The following is a 24,727-nucleotide window of genomic DNA, read 5'->3' as shown; positions in this document are numbered from 1 at the left end:
CTCCTAATCCATCCTGACCACAAAAGAACAAGAGAAATTAAAGCTGAACTAGTTCTATATTTACTGCTAGTGAACAGCTTTCAGGGATAAAATTGGCCAAACTACACAGGAAGCATTCAACTGAACTTTTGGCAATAATATCAACCACAATCAGATTTTTTTCTACAGATATTTCAGATATTTAAATATCTAAAATAATCTGAAACTAGCACCATTCCATACAAAGTAGTTTGAAAAAAAAAATAAATATGGGAAAGAAGCTGAAAAATTTTCATTATTTTCTTTTCCAAAACTGATTGGAAAGAGAAAGCAATTATTTTCTTGTGTTATTATTATTATTATTTTCATGAATATGCTTACAATGAGTACTAAAACATTGTTTCTGGTTGTTTCAGAACCACCCTGCAATATACCCAGTGCTTCAACATGATTCTGAATATGGCAAACTCTAGCAACAGATTAAAGCCCCTTGTCTTTCACATTAGGTCTGTTTTGGCCCCTGGCATTCCTTCCTGTTTACTTATATCTTCAAGGTTCCTTGAAATGTCAACATATCCCCAGCTCATTCAAAATTTGCAAATGGCCCAATTTCCCTTCCACTATGAATTTGCATAATACATTGCAAACAATCTGAACATCAAGAAACATAACCAGCCTCTACCTCTAGTAAACCTCTTGGCTGTTTGCCAGACAAAAACAGAGCAGTCTCTTCTCCTCCCAAAGAATCACATCAAGTAACAAACTCCAAGTGTTTCCAGTCCTAGTGTTCTCATTTTCTCAAGTAATTCAACTGTCCTAAAACCCCCTTCACTCAAGTTCTCACAAAAGTATGCTTTTTTTTCTTGAAAAGCTATGTTGCACTAACATAAAATTCTTACTCTTTTGAACTACCCTGCTAAAGCAAGCATCAGCTATATCAGCTTGAGGATCTGTTCAGTTCTCACTTCACTTTCTTTGTGAAGAAAAACCCAACAACCTATCATTCCCTTTTATTCTTTGCCTTCCAAGAATAGTAATACTTCACCATAAATTCAGCTGTATTCAGGACTGTGCATATGAATCAGTAGACTACCACTGATGCAAAATGTTTCTTCACTTTTTGAATAAATCCTACTATTGAATCACATAAGGCTCTTGAGTTTTGTTTTGTTTCCTCCCTCCCTAATTACTCCTGGCATCAAGATTTAATTCTCCAACTCTACAAAACCCTAAAGAACTACTACAGGCAGTTTAATCTGATGAGAATTGAAGACATAGAAAGTACAGATTACGACACATGGTATTTCAGAGTAACAGTTTTCCTCAAACACACATCCAGTTAAGAGAAACCCAGGTCTGGGAGAGACATGGGTCTGTCTGTACTCACTATGTGCAGCTGCAGAAAATCACCCAGCCCAGGGGCACTGTCAATCCGGACAAGAATGCCATCCTTCACTGTTGTGCTGAAGCCCACAGCAAGACGGTCTGTCCTTGTGCTTGGTCTGTCATTAGCTGGCCAGGTGTACAGGATGAGACCTCCACTCTTCCCAAATATGTATGTGGCACCAGCTACAAGATACAAAGCCAAAGAAAAATGTATTAGTTACTTATTTACCAAGTCTGGTAATACTGTGACTTCTGAGAGGAACAACTTTAGCAAGCACAAGCTTTCATTAGTTACAGGAGTGAAATCAATGCATCCTGCTGGCCAGACCCAATGAAGTACATTATTAATTCCTCAATAAACACAAGCAGAATTTAAGACAAAGATAAGTGAAGAGTTTATCAAAGATTATCAAGACAGCTTATCGAGAATAAATGATTTCATTAGTGCTAATACCTCCGACAAGGCTGAATAGGACACTGCTGTTCAGAGGAAAAAAACCACAAACCACTCCTGTTCCAGAAGCGTGGGATTCCATCTTGTAAATGTTTCAAAGGAAATATTTAGCATTTCTCCTTGAGGTTGGACTTGCCTTCAGCTAAAGACTATGCACACATAGCAGGAGACTATACTTTTCTCAAGACTTCACGAGATTTTTTGATATCTAGTCCACATATTTCCAGCACCATTTGTCTTGTCACCCCTGAGCCTGGGAATTTGTTCCTTGCCCTTGTTTTTAAGGACAACACCAAACCTCTCCCATGCTAAACATGCTGTCCTCCCACATCCCTGAGGGCCATCTGAGCTGAGGAAGGCAGAAATGCAAGTGAGGAATTGTTGTTGCAGACGAGGAAGCTGAGAAGCAAAAGTGTTTGGAGTTCACATTCTGACTTGTACTCAACAGTCTGAGTTAGGAGCAAGATTTTATAACTCAGCAGTTATACAATTGGCCCCTGAGCTTCTTGAAAAATCTATCTAAAATTCCTGTCCTGTCCAAATATACAGGAACAACACTCCTCCATGTTTCAGCCACTTACTGTGCCTCATTTTTCTGAGCACTATTACAATGGTTACAGAATAGTAAGCAAAAATAACCAGCTTCTGTTACTGCAACAAGGATAAAACATATGTAGAAAGTGCAAGCAATTACTGGGTACATTTTCTAATCTGAGTGAAAATACAACGGAGAATTTTTTTTTTCCGCACTGTACCAATCAGCAACATGGATCACACAACCCTGCCCAGAGTGAAAGTAGATAACTACAGAAACAGGTAGGATCATATAACAGTAATTTCTACACTTGTCTACTGTTGCAGCTTCACTAAAGCTGTCTATGACCTGAATTCCAAATAAATGCTACACATTAGTAGAAATAATTAATACACTTCTCCCTTGCTAAAGAGGCTTCCTATACACATCTCAGAACACATTAACAAAACAGACATCAAAAACTTAGCCACAGAGGAATGAAATTATTTGTGAACAGCTGACTCAATGACAGAGTAAAAATGAATCATGTTTCTTTCTTGCCTTCCAGGCCTGTGCACATCCAACAGAACATGCCCTCAGTAAATTCAGACAAATGTGTCCAAAATCAGGGTTACATAGGAAATTTAAGTCATAATTCTGAATTACTAAAAAAACACATTCTGTGCACGTACACTATTTCAGTTTGAGAAAGAATAATTTTACAGACTTAGTCTTCTCATTCAGCTTTAAACTCCAGACAGAGGGTGTACAACTATTTTAAGATGTGTAGAAAGAGGTTTTATTTGTCTGTTCGTTTAAATACATCCCCAGCTCTGTCTGCAACCTTATGGTAAGACAGCTGGAGATGACCAGGTAGTGAATTATCTATGTCCTCTCCCATTCTCAGGTATAACAACAGCCTCCTACAAATATGCTCCTTCAGTTTATCAGTTTGTTCTATAACCTATGTGTATTTGCACTACAGACTAAAACTAGGCACAGCAATGTTGTAAGCAAAAGTAGATTTACTCACTGTTGATGGCTTCAGAAACTAGAACCCACTTTTCAAAATCACTCTCACTTGAATTTCAATCTCTCCTCCTTTTCTTTGTACTGGTTATCAGGCCTTTCAGCAGCAAAGACAAGCTTGGAAGTGAGTTCTTCACTCTTTATGAAGACAGATTACTTTTTTGCCTCTCTAAGAGTCATTTGGCTGCAGGTAGACCATGTCAGTCTTCCAATGAGACCCAACTAGAACCAATTATGTCCTCACAGACCTTTCATGAGACTTAACTACTTGATCAGATCTTATTTTCTCCTCACAGAGCACAGATTTTGATTCTAAGCCTATAAGACAATAATTAGAACTTTGGTACTGTGGTATCAAGACTCCAAAGGATCAGAAACACTAAGAAATAGCACGGTAAAAATCTGCCTCTGCTTGGTCTTATTCCAGTTTTCCCTGAGATGCTCTACATAATGCGTCATGAAGACATGCAACACACTGGTTCAGCTGGGAATGTCACCTCAGTTCTGGACTTCCCCTGGTCCACAGGCTGTCCAACTTCACTTTAAACATGTCAGGGGTTTACTGTGCTGCATTTTGCAGTCATGTGTTCTGGCGAGGCACTGAGCTCTTGAAAGAAAGATAATTCAGATGCAACAACCAGAGCAGCACTAACCCAAACAGACCTGCAAGCAGCAGTCTGATGGCCAGTAGTAGCTTGCTTATTTTCCAGATCAGAAAATAATGAGATGCCTAATGAGAGATGGGGAACTCGCTTTATCTCTGTGTAGCTGCATGTAGAAATATTTGTTGGATACATCCATGTCCCTTCCCTTCACCAACTTTTTGAGGACAAATGGGATTTCCATTGACATTTTTGGAAAGAGATGCATATTAACATTGTGCCAGTATATTTTTTCCCCCAAATTATGAACCAAATAGTCATTCCAGTCTGAAAGCATAAGGTGCATCAAGTAAAAGTATGAGTTAGTACCACATTGCGATCACATAGAAAGATAACAAAAACACCCCAACCATGCAACACAAACACACTTGACTAAAATACTTCTATTTGACTGCAGCAACCATGTGTTTATAGAGTTTGAAAGTTCAGGAGAATTGAAAAAAACAAGCAAATTATAACCCTGAACTTCAGGAAAGGTGATTTTAGCTTCACCAGAACTTGAAATGGCCTGGACAACTCTATTGGATTGGACTTGCTTTAATCTTGTGTGAGTAAACTGGCTAGACCAGTTTACCTCCAGCAGTCCCTCCTGATCTTAAATCAACCATTATCCTTTCTTTGTGGTGTTGCAGAGAACTGCAGAATAATTAACCAAAGTATTCTGACTAAAAAAAAAACCTGGTAAAATACACATCTGTTTATCTTGAGATCTTCTTGTACCTAAGCTTCGTTACAGTCCCCTTTATTAGACAAGAACCCGTATTTTTTCCCAATATACTTTCTATTCAAGACAGACAGGAGCATACACTCTTAAAGAGCAGCCACTTTAGTTTTTCCTCACTGTTAAAAGTTTAATTATGTAACTCCTTTAATAAAGACAACACCAACTGTGCCCCAACAATAGAAAAGCCTGAAGAACTGATTAATTTCATTGTATTACAATGTATTGTTGTTACTGTGTTTCACCACTTCAACTATATAACACTAAATTCAAACTATACCGTGAAAAACAAACAAACAAAAAAACGAAAAAGAAGAATAATAGAATCAGGGATACAAACACACAAAATTATTTTCCCAGTCAGTTTTGTGAGCAATTGCACTTCTCATAGTGCCCTGGGTCAGATTTACTGTACCAACACATAAAAACAAATGGAAGTAGAATATTTTCAGCTACTTTACATGTTGCATGCAGAATTTGGTGAGCGCTGGGAGCTCAGAAAACTGAACAATATATAGTGAGCAAACACTCCTTTCCTTACAGATTTAAGCTACTAGGACTACCATTACGTGCTTAGCATCTAAGTTTATAAACACACAAAACTTAGGGTTGGGTGATTAGTAGTTGGCTTCTCCCAGAAATTACGTAACTTGTAACTTATATCATTAGTGTTTAGACATCAAAGATGGGTATGTTCCTACACATGTGACAATGCAGTCTGCACATCTAGCTTAGGTAAATTATGTAATTGCTAGTTATATTCATGAACAGAGCTGTTAGAATATTCATCTTCAGTCAAAACAAAATAGTTTGAGGCAAAGACTTGTCATGGAAAACTTCTAACAGAAAAGTCATAAGCCACAGGTTATATGCCACAGCAAATAAAGCCCAAAAGTGAGGTGTTTTAAAAAACATTTCATTTAAGTTGGCATCGTCACCTGTCATTAACTCAACATTAGCCAAATACTTTGAAAACCTATTTTAAGGACAAGTTTCCTTCAATCAACATAGTGCAACTGCAGCAAAGTAGAAAAGTAAAGTAATAAAGGAAAAGTAGAGTAGTAGAAAACAAGTCTTATGTCTGCACGAATCATCACTTCTATGCTCTGCACTCCTGTGAATTTCCCCACATTAAATAATTGATTGCAAATTCCCTATTTGCATCTACTAAGCCACTTAAAGCCTTGTTTGCCTCAGCTCCAGGACAGCACCCACAGTCATGTCCCTGTGGCCAAGAAAATGTAACATTTGGTACGTATTACAGGGTTTATACACTGAAGGGTTAACTGCAGCAACTCTGCACTGGAAGGTGAGTACAAGTTTAATATATGGTAAATGCTACAGCTCATATTTTTACAACCAAAAAGTACCTTTAGGAGGCAAATTATGAAGAACCCAGGCCAATGCAAAAGCTACAATAATTACTTGAGTACCTTTCAGAAATCTGCCCCAAGGTTAGGTTGTCATGAATGGCATGGAATGTTGGAGGGCATTGACCACATTTTAAAGGCATTCTCTTCTTCGGTGATTTGGAAGTTCACCCCTAGACAATGATAGGACCCACCCTGATAAAGTGACAGAATATTTGTAAGGAGAATGCTGTGGCACCTCCAGAGGTGAGCCCTGGAGACATACCCTGTGCCTCACACCACTGCCCAGATCACCATCCTGGGGTTTGGAAAGCAAGTCCTGCAGCAGCACAGCATGCTAGGATAAACTGAGTCTGAAACAGGACTCATTTCAAAAATAACCTTGTAGACACCTGGGCCAGAAAGAATGGTATTGAGTCATATTCCCTGTCCTGCACCAGCCTCTGGGAAAACTGAACAATACAATGGACTGCTAAAAATCACATTGAAATCAATGGGTGGTAGGACCTTCAAAGACTGGGATTTACATTTAGTGAAAGTCACCTGTTTAGTTAACACCAACTAAAGCTCTACCAATTGAGCTGGCCCTGCACAATTATAACCTCCATGTACCAGAAGGGGATGAAGTCTCTGTGGTGCACATGAGGAAGGTGTTAGGGAGGACAGTTTAGATTAGTCCTGCATCAAACAAAGGCAAACCCATCTGTGGGATTGTTTTCTTTCAGGAACTTGGATGTACTTGGTGGGTAATGCAGAGGAACAGGGAAACACGATATGCACCTGAAGGGAATTTGATATTTGGCTGAGAACAGTCTGTAATGCTGAATTTAATAATACTGGTGGCTAAAATGACATTGCCACTGTATGTCATAAGTACCACAGACAGTGAGGATGGACTGCTTCAGTTACACCAGTCATGAGCTTGTGATGCAGCTGGCAACCAGCCAACAGCACACTAGCCCTCCTGCCCTGGAAGACATCTAGGATGGATAGAACCCACATGGAATAAATGAACTCAGCAGACATCCTGGGGAGGACAGCCACTGACCATGGAAAGAATACCTGTGCTTGTGTTTACATACGTATATTGCTGGAAGGTATAAGACTTGAGCATGACATAAGTGGTATAGAATACCATAGTCTAAATTGAGGAATACCATTTCTAAACCATAACAAGTACAGATACTATTTTACTTAACATTTTTAGGGAAAAGGGAGTGGAAGATTTTTTTATACTATATTCTACTTAGTCCAGTAGATCAGATGAGTGTCTTTGAGTATTTATATGCACATATTTTATTTATATTTTATATTTATATGCGGGTCCTAACAAGTTTATTAATAATCATAACCTTCTGCTATTTTACAAGAAGCTACCAGTTAAACTACAGGAAAATTCATGATGATGGCATTTTGCTCTTCTTTCTTGGCAGAAAACAGAAATTTAGGTAATTTTCAAGAAGCAATGTTGTCAAAGGGTGAAATTAGTAACACATTGTGCATGACCTTAGGTTATGCAAGCAAACCAAGAGCCATTTCCCATCAGGAAGGAAACCTTGCTAACACCTGTAATTAGCAGCCCATTAATCATCAGGTCTCTAAAAGCATAACTAAATAATGGAGACCTAATAGTTTATACAGAAATTCAAAAAATCCCACAAAATCTCAATAAGAAAACTCATTGAAGTGGAACTTTTTCCAAATTTACATAAAGAAGAAGTAACAGTGACCCTTAAATTACTGTCCCTGGACTAGGCAGTTAATTTACTATTTCCATCACCAAAAAAAGGCATGTAAAAGAATGCAGGTTAGAATACTGGCATGAAAGCAAGTGAGAAGAGATCAGGCATACATCTGCAGAAACTAAGTAAGGAGATAAAATTTGCTGCTGCAGGAACCATCATAATTTGGTCAAGTAATAAAAAAGCAGTTCCAAAAAACATGGTATCTAGAGAGAGCTATTCCACCTTTGCACATGGAGATGAACAAGACAACAAGGAAGAGCTGCCAAGATCAATTTCTGTTCTAATAGAAAACTCTAACAACATAGATTGGAAGTTTTGCCACAAGTCTGATCAGACTGATTTGATCAGTGCCCCCAGAATTAAAGTTCTTGGCCCTGTGTTTCAGCTTAAGGTAGACTCCATATTTGACCACTCTGTTTCCAGTCAGAGAAACAACTGTAGGGTAGCTCCTCAGGTCTTGGCCAGAGAGTTCAGCATCTTATTTATTTATGCTTGCTACACTTGACAAAAAACAATCCATGTTTTGACCACCAGCTCTAAGGGGGAGCAAACAACACATACTGCACAAACCAGAAAACCAGACAACCATAACTTTCAAATGAGATCTATTTATTACTCCCCAAAAGGATGCACATTGGCTGAGGAGAAATGAAGCTACTGATAGCTGTTTTTAATACTTAATTCATTCTGGCCACATCAAATAGACTACACACATGCCACACAACTCCAAATTTCCATTAAATTAATTTCTTAGGAGTAAAAAGAGTAAAAGAATGACAAAACAATATTTTGAGGACAGTCAAAGAAAGGAAACAGTGTTCATATGCGTTAACAACAATAACAATGGAAACAGGTAAAGTCCTCACCTAGCTTTGCAACATACTCCCAAAGAGCATGGATGATTTAGCTGACTCTTCATTACTTGAAATCACTTCAACTGGGGCAATTCTAGGTGTGCTAAAACATCTATATTGCCTAGAGATGACCTAACAGGTGTTTTCAATTGCCAGATTTGCAAAGTTACTCCTGAGAGTCCTGTCCACTAAATGCACTGCATTCAGCATCACATAGCTTCTTTGCCTCAGCAAAGGATAGCATTTCCAGATGCCATTTTATGAGACAAATTAAGAACAAAGAGTAAAAAAAAAGACCAAGAGAGAATTTTCCCATTCCTTCTGCCCTTTCATATTTACCAAGGCATCAGTCTTGACAATAGCTATTCTTCCTTCTTCACTTATAAACTCTCATCTTGTTGCCCTCAATCCTAAACTTCAATTACATTGTTATCCTAACCCCTCTTTTACGCCTCATCTTCCTGTCCCACTATACATTACACCAAACAAAAAAAGTAATTAGACAAAAGATTTACTTTTATCTCAGGAACCAAAACGAAGCTAGACATTGACACATCCCCTGCCTTCAAGCATATACACTAATTTTCTTACATTGCAATATCTGGATATCCCAGGGACATCTTGTGAGCCACTGTCACTCAAAGACATCAAGAAATGGAAGTCTCATCAAAACTGAGTATCATCAACCAGGATGAAAAGTCTTGCTCCACCTAAAGATTCTCTCCAGTATTTGTACATTTGTGACTTAGTTGCTGTGTTTTCCACACCCAGAGTTTAAAAGGTCTATTGATACGAACACCTCCTTGATTAAAACAAAACAGAGACGGGCGATAAAAAGGTTCCAGAGTATCTAATCACCATCATCATCATCTGGCTCATTTGACTATTCCATCACAGGATCCCTCTTGGGAGAAAGAAAGACCTAATATTTTCTACGACATGACTGCTGAAACATTCTTTTATTTATCAAGAGCTTTAAATTGCCTAAGAACAAAGGAAACTTACATCCCTGGAAAATACAAAGCTTCCAGTGTAATCCAAAACAAACAAACAAACAACAAAAAAAAAAAAGCAAAAAGCAAAGCAAGCTTCTGTGCTTAGAGTTGTCATGAATTAGCTCTTCTTCCTTTCAGCATGCTCACTCTTCCCTTGATAAACCCTGTGAGACTGAAATTGAACACCATATTCATCTCAAAAAGCAGGCATTGTTTGACATGAAACTGAAATTCCTTTCTCACTTCAAAATATGAAGAAGCTTCTTCTATACAAAAAGGAGGAGGAGCTATAAAAGCTGCAAGACTAACACAAAACAGAAGCAGCAATTCAGATCACGCCTGCTTTCTGTGTCTGTCTTTTTTAATGACAGAAAATTAATACAAGTTGCTTTCCTCCCAGTATGTGTGCATCAGCCAACAATTGGATCAGACAGTATGTTGCTTCTTATTAGTTACACTGCATTAAAAAGATTGGAAGAGGAAAAGAAGGAGAGCAAGGGAGTGTTCCCAGAACTAGTACAAGGTCCAAGATAATGAATGCTTGAAATAGGGATTTCTCTAAATCTGCGATACCAGGAATATTGAGGTTTTTTCCAAATATAAATTTGCCATGGGGCATGTTGGGGGTGTTTATCATCTCAGAAGGAATTTAGGGATTAACTCCTGACTAAAACAGACACAAGATGACCATAGGCACAGCAGCTTAAACATAAAAGATTGCAATACTGAAAATATTTCAGTAATACCTTAATTTCCATTATAACAACATGATTGGTCAGACAAGGACCACTGTCATATCCTCAGCATTGATCCTAAGTGGGTACCCAGGGAAAACTAAGAGTAGAACAAGACTATTTCCTTTAAGTATGCACTCAGACCGTGAGTCTTTTCATCAATTAACTCAGCCTCATGCGGTTTGTTTATACAGTAATCCCAAAGAGATCTATTTTTCAAGTACTTATCCAGTCTCTCTTTGAATACATTAAAAAGTTTTGCATTCACCATAATGTCTTACAAACCCTTCACAATGACTCACACAAATCTGCCACTGATGTAGCAAGTTAAACATTAACCAGCTGTGGGCCCTATCAGCACAGGCAGCCTACAGCATCTTGCACTCTATTAACAGGACCTGAGGCTGTTAGTAGATGAAGTGATTATTCTCCTTTACTCAGTGGTTGTTAAATTGCATCTAGAATAATGTATCTGATTTTGGATTGACAAACTGGAGCACGCTCAGTGAAGTGCCACAAAGGCAGTTGGGTGGATAAAGTGCCTGCCTTGTGAGGAAATGCCAGATTGGGGTTTTATCAGCTTGGAGATGACAGCTTCAAGGGGACCAGAGGGCAGCCTCACAGCACCTGCAAGGAGGTTATGGAAAAGCCAAAGGTAGGCTCTTCACAGCAGTGCACAGCTGAAGAACAGGGTGCAACCCATACTTGGAAGTGAGAGAATCTGACTCTGCAGCAAGCAAAGAGCTTTCTCCTGACAAGGACAGACATGCAAACAGGTTGCCCAAGAAGATTTTAGAATCTTTGTGTGTGGAGGTTTTCAAGATATGACTACATAAAACCCAAGGCAACCTGATCTGACCTCGCTCCAAGCAGGGGTTTGGACTAAAGATATCCTGGTGTCATTTGCAGTCTGAGTGAAAAAGGATCACCTTTTTGTGTGAAGAATCATCTTTTTCATACTTGCTCTTGCTAAATAGATTACATGCTCCCTAGTTCTTGTTTTGTAAGGCACAGTAATCTGTCCCTATATCTACCCTCTCAGTATCAACTTTGCCTTGCAGACTTATACCACCACCCTCAATCCTTAATTAATTTCTTTCAGTAAAGAGACCAGTTGTGTAATCAAATTCAGGCTCCAAAGCTTTAGGCAGCTAGATGACAGTTATCAATCTAGAAAAATTCCACAAGGATAATTCCTCCAGGTCTTTTTATTTTTTCTTTTTTTTTTTCCCTACGCATTACAGAGTATGAAAAACATTTTGCAAAAAAAACCCCGAACTCCCCACAGTACTGATAACAATACAGAAAACAAAAGGCTTATAACCACTATGCACCAGAAGAAGAGACAAAAGAAACTACAAACACAACTGAAATATGAAATGTGTTGGGAACAAGTGCCTGTAAAATTGTGACCCTTGCAGAACAGCAGGATATGTTTACTAGGGCCAAGTTATCCACCACCTGCAAAGAGACTCCATTACTTTGTTACGTGCAACTGTGACTAAATTCAGTAAAGGTAGATGGAACCATTTCTTAGTTACATTCTGCTGCCAAAGAGGAGGTAGGATCAGGATGCAATTTCATATTTCTTGGTATTTTCTGATAAAAGAGCACACAGAGAGGATGTCCTTCAAGAAGCCCAGGAGGCAGCATGCCAAAGGAGCTGAATACAGAGACTGCTGTTAGCAAGGAGAAGCACAGCGGGATTCATAGCTCACTTGGGGCTTGGAGGAAGAACAGGAATGTTACTTCAGTACAGTTTTACAGAATCTGAATGGTAACAAAATGGCCTAGATACCTCTCAGGATGGATAAAGGCCAAAATGCTATTATTGATCTCAGCCCAGCCAACGTTCCTCTAGAGAATCTCTTTCTAGTGTTTATCCTTAGCTATACTTCACTTATTCCATTAAAACAAATTAACCCTCACAAAACTATGAAAACAAAATAAAAAATCCAAGCAAATAAAAACCCCAAACAATGAAAACAAACCAATCAAAAAAAGATTCCCCAAAACCCGAACAGAAAAACCTGCACCAAAAGCAAAGCAAAAACAAAACAAAATTGCAAAGGCAACTTCTTTTCTATCAGCTTCATTTAGTCACTTCAGGTTTAAGTAGCACAACAGCTTGCCTGACCAGTCTGAGTCTACATGGTTTTGCTTGTTTTAACTGTAGGCAATTCTTCAGTCCTCCTTACATATCTGCTTACATTTCCTTAATCACAGATATCAAAACAGAAAATACAGTTTAAATTTACTGTCTTCATTGTCATCACTGCAAGAGACAAAACACAAATTTTCAGTCCTGACAGCTAAAAAATATTGGGCCAGAAATATCAGCTACTGGGTATTCATTAGAGCCTCAGAAGGTAAGAGTTTTACCAAATCTAATAAGCTAAAGTAGCACCAGAGTTTGGAAAAAGAAGAAAGTTTTCAGGTATGTAACTTTATGCTGGGTATTAGCATTTTAACAGTATGCTTTTGAAATAAACTTCTTGATTTATCAACCACTAGCTATGATTTGGTTCTCATCAGAGCAGTCTCAGAGTAATCCAGCTTTTAGGATGCTACTTGTCTAGGACACCAGACTAGAGCTAGTCCAAAGTAACACTTCAGAAGAAAAAAGCCTGCAGTATAGATCTCAGGTCCTTGGTACTAAATTTCATTCTAAAAACCAACTCCTATGTTGGTTGTTATTGTAGACACAGCCTACTCTTCTACAACTAAATAGGGCCCATTTTGGTCTATCAAGGAAAGACACTCAGAGTTCTGGGCTTTTTGACCTCACCTCAAATATGACATTGTCCCTCACAAATACTGGAAGGTCAGTGATGAAGAAATGCATTTATGAAAGCTCACCATTCCCAAGGCTTTCTAACCTTCCCCAAGGTCACGTAGTGGGAATGTAAAAACAAAAATATCCAGAGCTAGTAACAGGGCATAAAAACTATTCTGTAAATGATACACAGCTTTTCTTGTTATTACCTCTTCTTGCCACCATGAAAGGACATCCACCACTAGGAGAGATGGACATAAGAGAACTTTATACAGGTAATCTGTTAAAAGTACCATGCCAGAGTAAAAGACAAGTGTAATGGTTGTTTAATCATTCTCACCATGAAGTGCCAATTCTTTAGCGTTCTATGACATTCATGAATGATGCAGAGGGCTGGCATGATGAATGCAGAGCAATTCAAACTGACAGATACTTTCAGAGAATTTATATCCTTCCCTCACTCCCAGGACAAAAGGGCTCTTGAGCTGAGTTATCATTTGTTCCATGAGAGGATTTACAGTCTTGCCAGCAACTCCTTCTACCTCACTCTATAAAGCGTTTATTTTGATATACTGATTGTGATCATTCAAGAACAACTGTATCTGAACAAAGTCAGCAGGGGAGAGAAAAAGCAGAATGGTTCTGAATAACTTGCTCACCTTGACCTGGGACTTCATTCCCCTCGATCAGTTTCCTTTGTCTTTGGTATCAGTTCTTTCCCAGCATCCTCTGCTACCCCATTGTATTACACTACAAATGTAGTATCACTCAAGGGAGACATGTAATCTCCTATACCCTTGCTTCATGGCAAAAGGTGAAGTTTGGCCTCAAAAGCCATCCACCACAGTCCCTTCTTATCATTTTACTAGAAAGCACCTCAGCATCACAGTTTTCACACCACCCTAGAGTGGCCTCTATCTTACAGCTACACATAGCAACAGCTCCTGCCATGACATTCAGTGGTAAACTGACTTTATCCAGAGGCTGATACAGACACACAGTACAACAGCACCTGGAGACCAAGATATTCCCACTGCCATGATGAACACATCAGCATCACACGTGCATTGCATGAGGCAGGTTAGCTAATGCAACGCTTCTCGCCTCTGGCAGAGGCTACCTGTAAGTTTTGTGAGTTGATGTTCAGCCACTCTCTAAAAGTTTTTTTCATCACTATTGCATTCTGAAAAATTCAGCAGTTACAATCTTGACTAAAATATATCATCACCTAAGAGGCCCTGAGTCTGTGGCCTTCAGCTGCACAGAGCAATAGCATGTGTCACACAAGTGAGGATAATGAAATGTCTGTGGGCTGATGACATCGATCTAATGACAGCAGTGATTTCCCTACACTTCATTTTGAAAGCTTTAGGTTACTTCAGGCAGAGAAGCAAAAAGTTTCTATGATTATTACAAATAATATCCATAATATCATTACAGAGAAGGATATTATCTTTTTTTACCCATTGCAAGTAATGCTTTAATGCCACATTTTTGCACCTCTATACAGTATTTGATCTTAAATGCTCTGAAATGTCCTGTTCTTAAAGGGGGCCTACACAAACTAATAGGAGAAATTTAACTTGCTTTCCTTTCAAATTAATCAATCATTATATTAGAGGATAACGCACCACATCACCATGCAACGTTAAAGTAGACCAGTGTCAGGTGCTACCAAACACCCATCTAGACAAGTAGAAGGAACTTTCTAGAGCAGTAAGTGAGCCATATGGTATTGAGGTATTGTTTAAAAGTTCTAGAAAGATAAATTAAATAAATAAGGCTGAAGAAATAGCAAAACATGGATAGGACATGCCCTCTTAACCTCTCCTCCTGCCGAGAAATTTTGATTAAAATTGATAAATATTTTCTTCACTCATATTTCAAGTGTGTATTAACCACCACCTCTAAGCACTAAACCTCAGTATTTTTGTTTCTGTCTCTGCCACTTCTTTGTGAACTGCCAGCTTCATTCCCATTAAAGCATTTAATTACTACATCATTTATTTGGGAGACAACATAGGGAAGAGTTTCTTTCAGGTACACCTTTCAGGTTGCCAAAGACATAAAATTCTATATAAAGTTGATTTCTGTGCTCCCTAAAGGGAGGAGGAAAAAAAAAAAAATCTTTCTCAAATAACCTGGAAAAATAAATCCCAGTCTATCTTTTCTTTCTCTCCCATGCTGTAAATACAAACTATTGATTTACCTCTAGCTCTTTCATGCCTTTCACACGCTTCAATAATACAGAGGATTTGTTCCTCATCCTTTCATCTCCAGGCCTGGAATGCCTCTTAAGCCCTCTGTTAAGGGTCACTCATTCTTCCTCAAACTGCAGCACTCGCATCCTACAGAGCTCCACAGGTGACAGCTAGCGATGCATGCAAGTAGCATCACTTACCTCCTGACTTCTTCAGCTGGTGAGACAGAAAGACAAAGGTTTTATAGACCCTAGTTATTCGAACTTTTGATCATTTATGTCTGACCTTTTGTAAGGCTCCTTCTGAATGTAATATAAAAACAGAAAAATACGGATAAAAAGTAATTTCCAATCCAGCACCTTGCATGAAGTTGAACTGGCAGCACTGTTCCATCAGTTCTATACTCCCAGAGAAAACAGGGAACGTGTGGACCTTCTCACCTCCAATGCTTAGAAACAAAGAAGCACTGGATAATTGGAAGGAACATATAGAGATCATTTAGTTTCGCCGCTTCTCCAATTCAAAGCAAGGTCAATGAGAGAAGGTTACTTAGGAGCTACTTCAGTTCAGTTTTGAATGTCTCAAAAAAAGGACATTCAACAACTTCTTCACTGGCAACCAGTTCCAGTATTTTACTGTCCTACTTTGTAAGTTACAATTTTCTGTATTCCATCTTGCGCCTGTTGCTCCTTATGCTATTTCTGTGGATCTCAAAGATCAGTCTTATCTATAAACTTCTAGTCTGGTAATTAAAGACAACCACAGTTTTTCCTCCCTCTCTCCCCTTAGGGTTCAACGAACCACGTTCTCTCGTATTTTCCAACAGTTTTACCACCTTTGTGGCCTTCTGACAAGTGAAGTCCCAACTTGAATGCAGTATTGCAGATGTAGTCTCACAACTGACTGCAGGGTAGGAAAGCATTCCCTCAGCCAGCTGACTGCATTCTTGCCAAGGTAGATCACTATGTAATTGGTTTTCCAAACAAGTTGCTGATTCTAAGTCAAACGGTTAAACACCTTTTCTACACAGCTGCTTTCTTCTATTCAGTTGGAACACACCCTGTTGCACAGGAATTCTCCATCCTAGATGACTTAGCATTTTCTTCTGTCAAATTTCATTAGACTCATCATGACGACCCCATTTTACCAACCTGTTGAGGTCCCTCCAAATTGCAGCTCATCGCTGGGTGTCCCAGTTTGGTAATTTGCAAAATTGCTAGGAGCACACTCAATTTAAACACCCAGGTCATCAGCACATACATTAAACAATACTGGCAGCAGCATCAACCCCTGAGGGGCATCACTAGTCATAAGCTGCCTGATGAACTTTGTGCCATTTGAGCACAGCCCTTTCAACCAGCAAGTCAAGCCAAATTCCCACCCACCTAACCCCTATCTCAAAGTTTGGTATATGGGGATACTGCAGGAGACTGTATCAAAGCCTTTGTAGACGTGAAAGTAAAACAACATCTCCTGCACCCGTTATCTGCAGAGCCAGTGTCACTGCAGAGGGCAATAAGTTTGGCCAAGCTTAATTAGCCCGCAGCAAATATGTGGGCTATTCCAAATTAGGTTTTCATTCTTTGTGTGCTTGCAGGTAGCTTCTAGGAAAATTTGCTCAGTAATCTTCCCAGGAGTTAGGTGTTAGGTTGACTACTCTGTAATTTTCTAGTAGACATGGCATTCACCTTCCCCCCGCCTCCCCAGTCATTAATAACATTTTGACTGTTTTGTTTGGTTTTGTTTTTCCCACCTATTTTCTCTCCAAGTATCTCACAAATTCTCACTGTATTTATTGAAGATCAAAGTGCCACAGTGTGATGTAGGCTCTTGGATCTTAATATTTCTTCTATCTTAGAAAGAATTTCCTCTCTTCACATATGCTGTCCTCAAGATTCCTGTTAAAAATAGATCTCCCCTTGTGAAAACTCAGCCTCAGATCCTGCAAGCATTCCTTCATCTATTTAGGGCCTGAAAACATAAAGAGAAGTTCCACTTCTGCTCCTGTTCCACTTAGTTCATCAAAGAACAGGACCTGATCCTGAGTTATGTGATTATCTGTTTCATGAACATATCAAGTATCATCAGTGTTACATATATCATAATGTCCCATTTTCCTGCAAATCCAGAAAAGTGTTTTACTTCTTGTGGAATGAGTCTAGACTCACAGTTGATTAATCTGATATTTTCTTCATTTTAGCAAAGTTGAATGGGCTCCCTCATGTTGTATACTTAGAGCTATAGGTCAAATCTTCTGATTTAGGTATTCAGCTCCAAATCCAACTCCTAATTCAGCTCCTTTGCTCTAGAGAATAAGATTACTAAAGAATTCTTCTGGCTCTTCCATCAGTGAATGCTGCTATAAGATACTCATAAAGCCTATGAGAGCTGTAGTTTCTTCAGGGAAGTCCTTCCAACATGTCATCCTGACAGTTACATCTTCCCTTTAGTACTGATAAATTGGAATGTGTTCAAAGAACAGAAAGCAAGTTCCAGGAAAAGCCTTTTTTTTTTTTTTCCCCATGGTCTCAGAGGTGCAGCCTGTTCTATGGACTCATTTTCCTTTGTTCAAAGGTTCACAGGTTATTTTGAAAGGTGGCTTCCATACAGTACGTTGAAGTACTTTAAACATTTGTACATTAATTTACTTTTTATATCCAATCAGTTTCTATCCACAAAGTTATTTATATTTAAACAACAGCCTCTGGCTTTTATTCTCTCCATTTGATTCTCCCATAAGTCAAAAAATGCTGAATTGAAAAGCTGACAATAATTGCCACAACAGAACAGTAAGGTCACAAACATAAGCAAAAGAGAATGTCACTCTGACCTTGCAACAAGCGTAAATCTGAGTAATTCATCTCAGATCAGTGGTTTAATTCAAGTACATTTAGTTATAAAAGAAATCATGCTTGTTGCAGTACTTCAAGGCAGTATCTGTTTGCATATTAATTTATATTCAAATATAATACCTTCTGTAACATATTGTATTGGGGAAATAATAGGGAAAACCAATCATTGGAAAACTGAAGCCACTACCAGTGAAATTCTCCACTTCTTACAGAATGTATTGGAACTTCCTCCACCACTCACATATGTCTATGACAATGTATTCCATGAGTAGGTGGGATGGAACTTTCTTTTTCAAGGCAATCCTCATATAACAGTGCCAGAATAGACTTAAACCACACACAGTTCAACAGAATTATAGATATTTCTGTCCAGTTATTTTGGCATTACGCTTAGTCTATCAGCAGCCAGTTACTGTCATGGTAGAGCAAAAGGAAATTGAAGACTTGTTAGGGCTCATAGCAACTAGACCATCCAGTGGAAAAAGACTGGAAACCAAACAATGTAAATGATGTAAAATCCTCTCTTCTGAGTTAAGTTAGGCTATATGTGATGAGGGAGTTTAAGGCTGTCCTCTGCAAGTTCATTTTCCCTGGTGTATCTACAGCTGAGCTACACCAAGGAGAGGGTACAAATATTGTCTCATAGAGAAAAGAGATATCATGTGCTAGTGGATGCCAAAATAACATTGTTACTTGTCCATTCCTGAAAGACCAACCAATCCAGACACTGAGCAACAACAGCCACACTGACCTCAGTCATCCTAAGACCTATGGTCTACATACATTTCTGTATTCAGTCAGCAAGAACCAGGTAAACAGCAGATCTGTCAGACACTGGTAAAAGGAGATGGTATCTCAAGAAGAAATAATTATTAACTGTCTAGGATACTATTTTCCACCATATTTGCAGATACACTACGATTGTCTCCTATATGCAACATAACAAAACCAAGGTCTTTGATGGGTAGAAAAGTATTGGGTTTTTTCCTCACACCACTCAGGAATAATTTTGTAGGGAAAAAAAAAAAAAAAGAATCAAAATAAGCATACTAAGAAAATACCAGCATAAAAAAAAGAATAAATATAAGTTCCAAAAATCTCACGTGAGACACTCATGACAGCAGTAACTATATATGCTTACCCAACTAAGAAAAACACAAGAGCCCTCCCCCACTCCTGCACTTTTAGCAATATGCCAGCATCTTGCTTAACAAGTTTGCAGAAAAATGTAAATTTCCACTGTTGCTCAGCTTTCACTTTCAGATGTGGAGATTTCCATCACCAAGTGCTACATAAATCAAGATACTGCATTTCAGCATGCTTTTTTTCCTGCAAAGATATTACTATCACTCTTTTTATTAGAAGGGGGAAGACTAAAGAAGTTGTTTCCTTCAATTAAACTGAAAAACTTGGTTTTACTTCCTCAGCAACATTAGCATCATAGATTATTGCATCATGTTTATTTTCTCCTTCTAGGCTACTCTATGTATGCAGAAAAGAAAATAATTGTAATGTTTTCCCTTCCAAATCTTCTGTGATATACATCTTCAACAAGACCCATGAGAAGTGAATTATGAAATGATGGGCAAGATGAATAGCATTTAATCAGAAAGAAAAGTATTTGAACATTCCTAGTTATACACATGTGTACCACTTAAGGTCAGCCATTGATTAGACTCTCTAGAGACTACTGCAACACAAGTTGAAGAAAAGTATTTCTGTTTAAAAAGACAACCAATCCAGCATCCTGAAATAAAATTATTCTTGCTTCCAGGCACACAACCTTATTACTGCAGCTCCCATTTTTCCTTTGCTATTCCTGCTGCTCCTTAGTAAATTCATTTGCATCCAGTTTGACACTACAGGAGATCCTGACATACAGAAACATCCTGTATCTCCAGTACAGGAATAGAATTGAGTGATTTGTTTGTTCATCACTGGCTCTAGGGTATTTTGATGTAATGGTGGTATTTTGCCTGCCACCACTATAAAATAAGCTAGCCAACAACAGCATGTGTGTCAATTATGTTGAAGCACAGACATCTTAAATGTATGTATTTTTCATAATTAACTTAAACTCACTATATAAATCTATTTGCAATTTGAAATTAAAACCAGATGGAAGTACTGGCTAACCTCATCCCTTTCTGCTCCAGTTCGAGTTATCCACATCTAAAAGGACTGACTGAGGAAATGGAAAAAAGGCTATGTGCTCTACGCACAGCTTATCTAAGGAGCTTAAAGATTCCTATAGTGAAAAAGGAGATAAACTTCCTAAGTGGCAGCAAAAAGGAACAGCTATGACTAATACAATTAAAATGGAAGGGCAAAAAAAGAGGAAACAAATAAGTCAGCTGAATATCAAGGGCAGGAAATTAATAATGATTATAGAACCATTAAGGTTGGAGAAGATTTCCACGATGATCAAGTCCAACCTTTGCCTGAACACTGTCATAGCACTGATGAAGATGAGCTCTCTCCATGCTTTTATTTTACCCCCTCCTAGTTCTGAAGTACGTCTTCAAATAACCATCCTCACTTCAAAGCCATAGTGCCTAAGCACCCAACCAAATTTTCTAGGCCTGTTTCTAGTGGACACACAAGAAAGCTGTCTTCCAGAAGTGCATATGGGTCCCAAAACCCAGGTACAGAACTATTCTTTCTGATGACCAATATACACTGCTGTATAATGACTGAAATTTTTGCACAGAGCCTGTAATCAGCACTGTTCAGATGTGTACTTAAATTCCTTTCCAAGTGGCAGTTCAAAGAACATCACCAGCAATATTTATTTTTTATTTTACCGCCATATGTCTGGGACCTTTTACTTGGGGGCTTCTGTTTGACTTCAGTTTCAGTTTCAGTGCTTTTTCTCTCTCCCTGCTGATGCCTGCCAGAGGCATCACCATGGTGACTAAAAGACCTCCTGAGAAGATAACAAACCCTCAAAGTTTTCCTTCAGAGCAGTCTCCAGCTGTTGCAAACTTTCCCCATTTATCTCTTCACAGCCTCAATTAGAGAAATTGCATCTTGGAACCGATTTCCTCCTCCCTCCTACTGAAAACGCTTTGGTCCACCTGTCAATTGGCATCCTTGCTTCATTACTTGCTGACAGCTCACAATACAGCTCCCTTCCCCTGGCAAATTGCTCCTAATCAATTCCTCCTGCAACATTATCTCTCAGCTCTTCAACATACAGACACACACACATACACTGGGAAGGGGCTGGCTGGGATGGCTGCCTCCCTAAGGAACTGTGATACATAAGGAATTAGGTGCACAGAGTATTTTCCTGGGCTTACTGCTACTTTCGTCTGGGACACTGGCTGAGTTCCATAGTCTCATTCTCCCCTTCTATCTATACAGGGTGCTCAGAGAAAAGAAAGCTTGATTACTCAGGATGAAAACAAAGAACAAGTAAATAAACAGTATTAAGAAACACTGCACTACCTTATGATTGACTGTCTACTTACAATAAACTCCCTGATAATCTGTTAATTTTTGCTTAGTTGGCCTATCAGATAATACTTCTGCTTTAATTCCGAATTCACATCCCCTTTCCTTACACCGATAGATAACATGACAAATACCATAGAAAGATAGCTATCCATTCTGCAACAGAGACAAAAAGAGCTTTCACCACTTCGATGCATCATCTAGGGAACTTTATTCACATTAAGTGAAACAGGCTGTCTTATTCAAAGATAGGAAAGACAAAAGTCATCATGAAATGTGACCCATACTACCAAAGATTATTACAACTCGTTCTTCTGACAGGTAGATGTTGCTTGATTCTGTTATTTCACTATTTCTTTATTCTGATTTTTCTCAATGGTGTCATACAATTCACTAGACATCAGCCTGGAAGTGTGTTTGAAGAGGTTTCATGCATGTATTTCTATGTGTCTCCTTTGTTTTCCAGTAGTTTGTTAAAGTAGTAATAACACACACTGAAAGCACCTGTGGACACAACAAACTCACCAACCGACTGTTTCTAAAGGATGCGGAGCACATGGGGCACATTGCTGAGATTTTAAAGGTCTTTCTTTGCTAGCACATTTAAAACTGCTGAAATTTTCTCGGTTGACATGGCTCTGAATAAGGACATCTGCTTGGCAGATTTATCACTGGGAGAAGGCACACAGGTTTTAACTACACTGCCTCCAACACTGCTGCTACCGAGTCATGAATTTCTAGGGATGAGAACCAAGTTCACCTTTGAATTGTTTTCACTCCTGACCCTCCCAGGTGAAGCTGCCAAGAAGATGTGCAGTCAGAGTCACGAGTGATAATGGGAACTGCCAAATGGATCCCAGATGCACCAGCTTCTGCCTCTGTTCTGCACAGCACTAAGCCTTTAAGGGCTAATGTAACGTCACGGAGCAGTGCTTGTTCAGCATCCTTATTCTGTGCAGGGAAGCAGTTCTCCTTTTGTGCTACAGAATGCAGAACTGAGGGCTGGACACAAAGATCAGAATTAGGAATATTGTTCTCTTTTCCTGTTTTTCCATATGGAAGAAGTAAAATAACCCCATCAATTTACCTTAGAATAAGAAAATCTTTTGGGCACTTCATTGTATAAACTGAAACAAGCTGCAATTTCTATTTTTTTTTAATTTTCAAGCAGTTAGTAGTCCAGAAGGCCTATGCTTGTGGGTATCAGTAAGCATGTGACAAGTGTAAATTATTATTACAGGCTGACTGGATAGGCCATATGTCAGTCAAAGTTGGGGAAATCACATGCTTTGTACCAATATCCCCAGAGACCGGAGCTTTTCTAGTCTCATTTGAAATTAAAGGAAAAGGAAATAGTACATTCCTTTTCAAGTCTGTGCTGCCACACAAAGCAATGGAATAAAACTATTAAGGGCAGTGAATGATTCCCAGCAATCTATAATAAAAACATGTTAAGAAACAGAACCTGACCTTATAGTTTTTAAGAAATATTTCTTCTATCACTCCTTATTACTCAGAAAACAATTATCAAGAGAACACAATAAATTCTTATAAATAAGATTTTTGAGACATACTACCACACAACTAGCTGACAGCAGACAAAAAGTGTTTTTGATTTCTTTTTGCTCTCTGTTTGCATTGACTTCAGGCACCCAATATACCCCAAGGAAACAAACCCCAGCATTGCACAAAGCTAGCATGTCGGCTCAGAGACCTTGCTCAGACATATTCTGCTCAAGTGAATTCCAAGAAAGACTGTGGGGTCGCCTTTCCCTTTTTTGTTATTAAAAAACACTTGCATGATGCTGGCCTTATAAAATGTGATGATAATTTCTAATGTGGATTCATAACAACACTGTCAAATTTACATCCATTTTTCTTTCTATGATTTCATAGTGCTTAGAAGGAATAAATACTATTCCTATTTGACAGCCAGGGAAAAGCACCTGAGTGGTCCACACTTCTGGAAGAGCCTGCAATTCCTAGTAGACTAAATTGAGAAGTGCAGTAGCACAGCATCTCTGTCTCCCTGTGATATACCAAGCACCATAAAGTCAGTGAGACAACAGAGAAAAAATTGAGGGATTCCAACAGGGGGATTCCCAAAGGAGGCCTAGGAGTCCATAAAGACTGAAATTGGACAGTGGAACCACATTACTATGTTTCTGTTTTGTTTCTGTTTAGAAACTATGATGCATTCATGATATTTCCTGATAATTATTTTTGACAGTAACACAATGCTCAAAGCTGTGAAAGCTAGAAAACACTGTTCCTTATAGTATCTCATGCATTTTGATAGGTACTAATGCTGATATCAGAGTTACAATTTCTGATAAGAAAGAAGTTCTGGTAATAGAAGTGACCAACACGTTCTCATGGAATGAGCTGCACATAAGAGTACCTAGCAATAAATAGCTAAGAGTGACAAGCACTGAAAATTAAAAAAATGGAAAATCATAATCATGCTTTCTCAAGTCTTATCCCTCCAAACAAATGCAACAGGAAATCTGCTGCTCTTTAACCTCTCTTTAAAGCAGTTACATATCACTGGGAGGAAAAGAGTTTCTCCTGACCTACCAGTGGCACAAATACAAGCAAAACTGATATAGCATTTTGATGTTTATGAGATTGTTTAAAACCAAGGAAAAGCATCATTTTTTAAGTGTTCAATATAAATCAGAAGACAGAAATCGAACAGAACCAAAAAATTTGATGTTAAAGATTCAGTGGGACTAAAATAACTACCATGCAGACCCCTAACCTCTGCTCCCTGCTGCTCAGACTGGGGACCCTGAGGTGGTTTGCCACTGAGGCACTATATCTTACCACCAGGATCCACATTATGTTATCCTACAAGTGCATTCTCTCCATAAGGATTAGTACAAGCAACAAGCTATACAATAATTACAAAAACTACAGTCAAAAAAGCCTACTGCTCAAGAGAAGAAAGGGTGCATACAAAAATGCACTGAACTGGAAATGATACCGCAGAGCCCTGC

At 38.7% G+C, this 24,727-nt stretch overlaps 1 protein-coding gene across 14 annotated transcripts in view; it reads right to left on the bottom strand.

Annotated features, from left to right (window-relative positions):
• NRXN3 (neurexin 3) overlaps positions 1-24,727 on the bottom strand; it is a 964,547-nt gene that overhangs the window by 245,102 nt on the left and 694,718 nt on the right. For all 14 annotated transcript variants that reach the window (XM_015631171.2, XM_033514971.1, XM_015631158.2 and 11 more), the window contains one exon: positions 1,367-1,548. In XM_015631171.2, coding sequence (XP_015486657.1) covers positions 1,367-1,548 — 182 coding nt within the window. The remainder of the gene's footprint in view (positions 1-1,366; positions 1,549-24,727) is intronic.

This window comes from Parus major, chromosome 5 (assembly GCF_001522545.3).
Source record: "Parus major isolate Abel chromosome 5, Parus_major1.1, whole genome shotgun sequence".
NCBI lineage: Eukaryota > Metazoa > Chordata > Aves > Passeriformes > Paridae > Parus > Parus major.
This window is presented reverse-complemented; position numbering and strand designations above follow the sequence as displayed.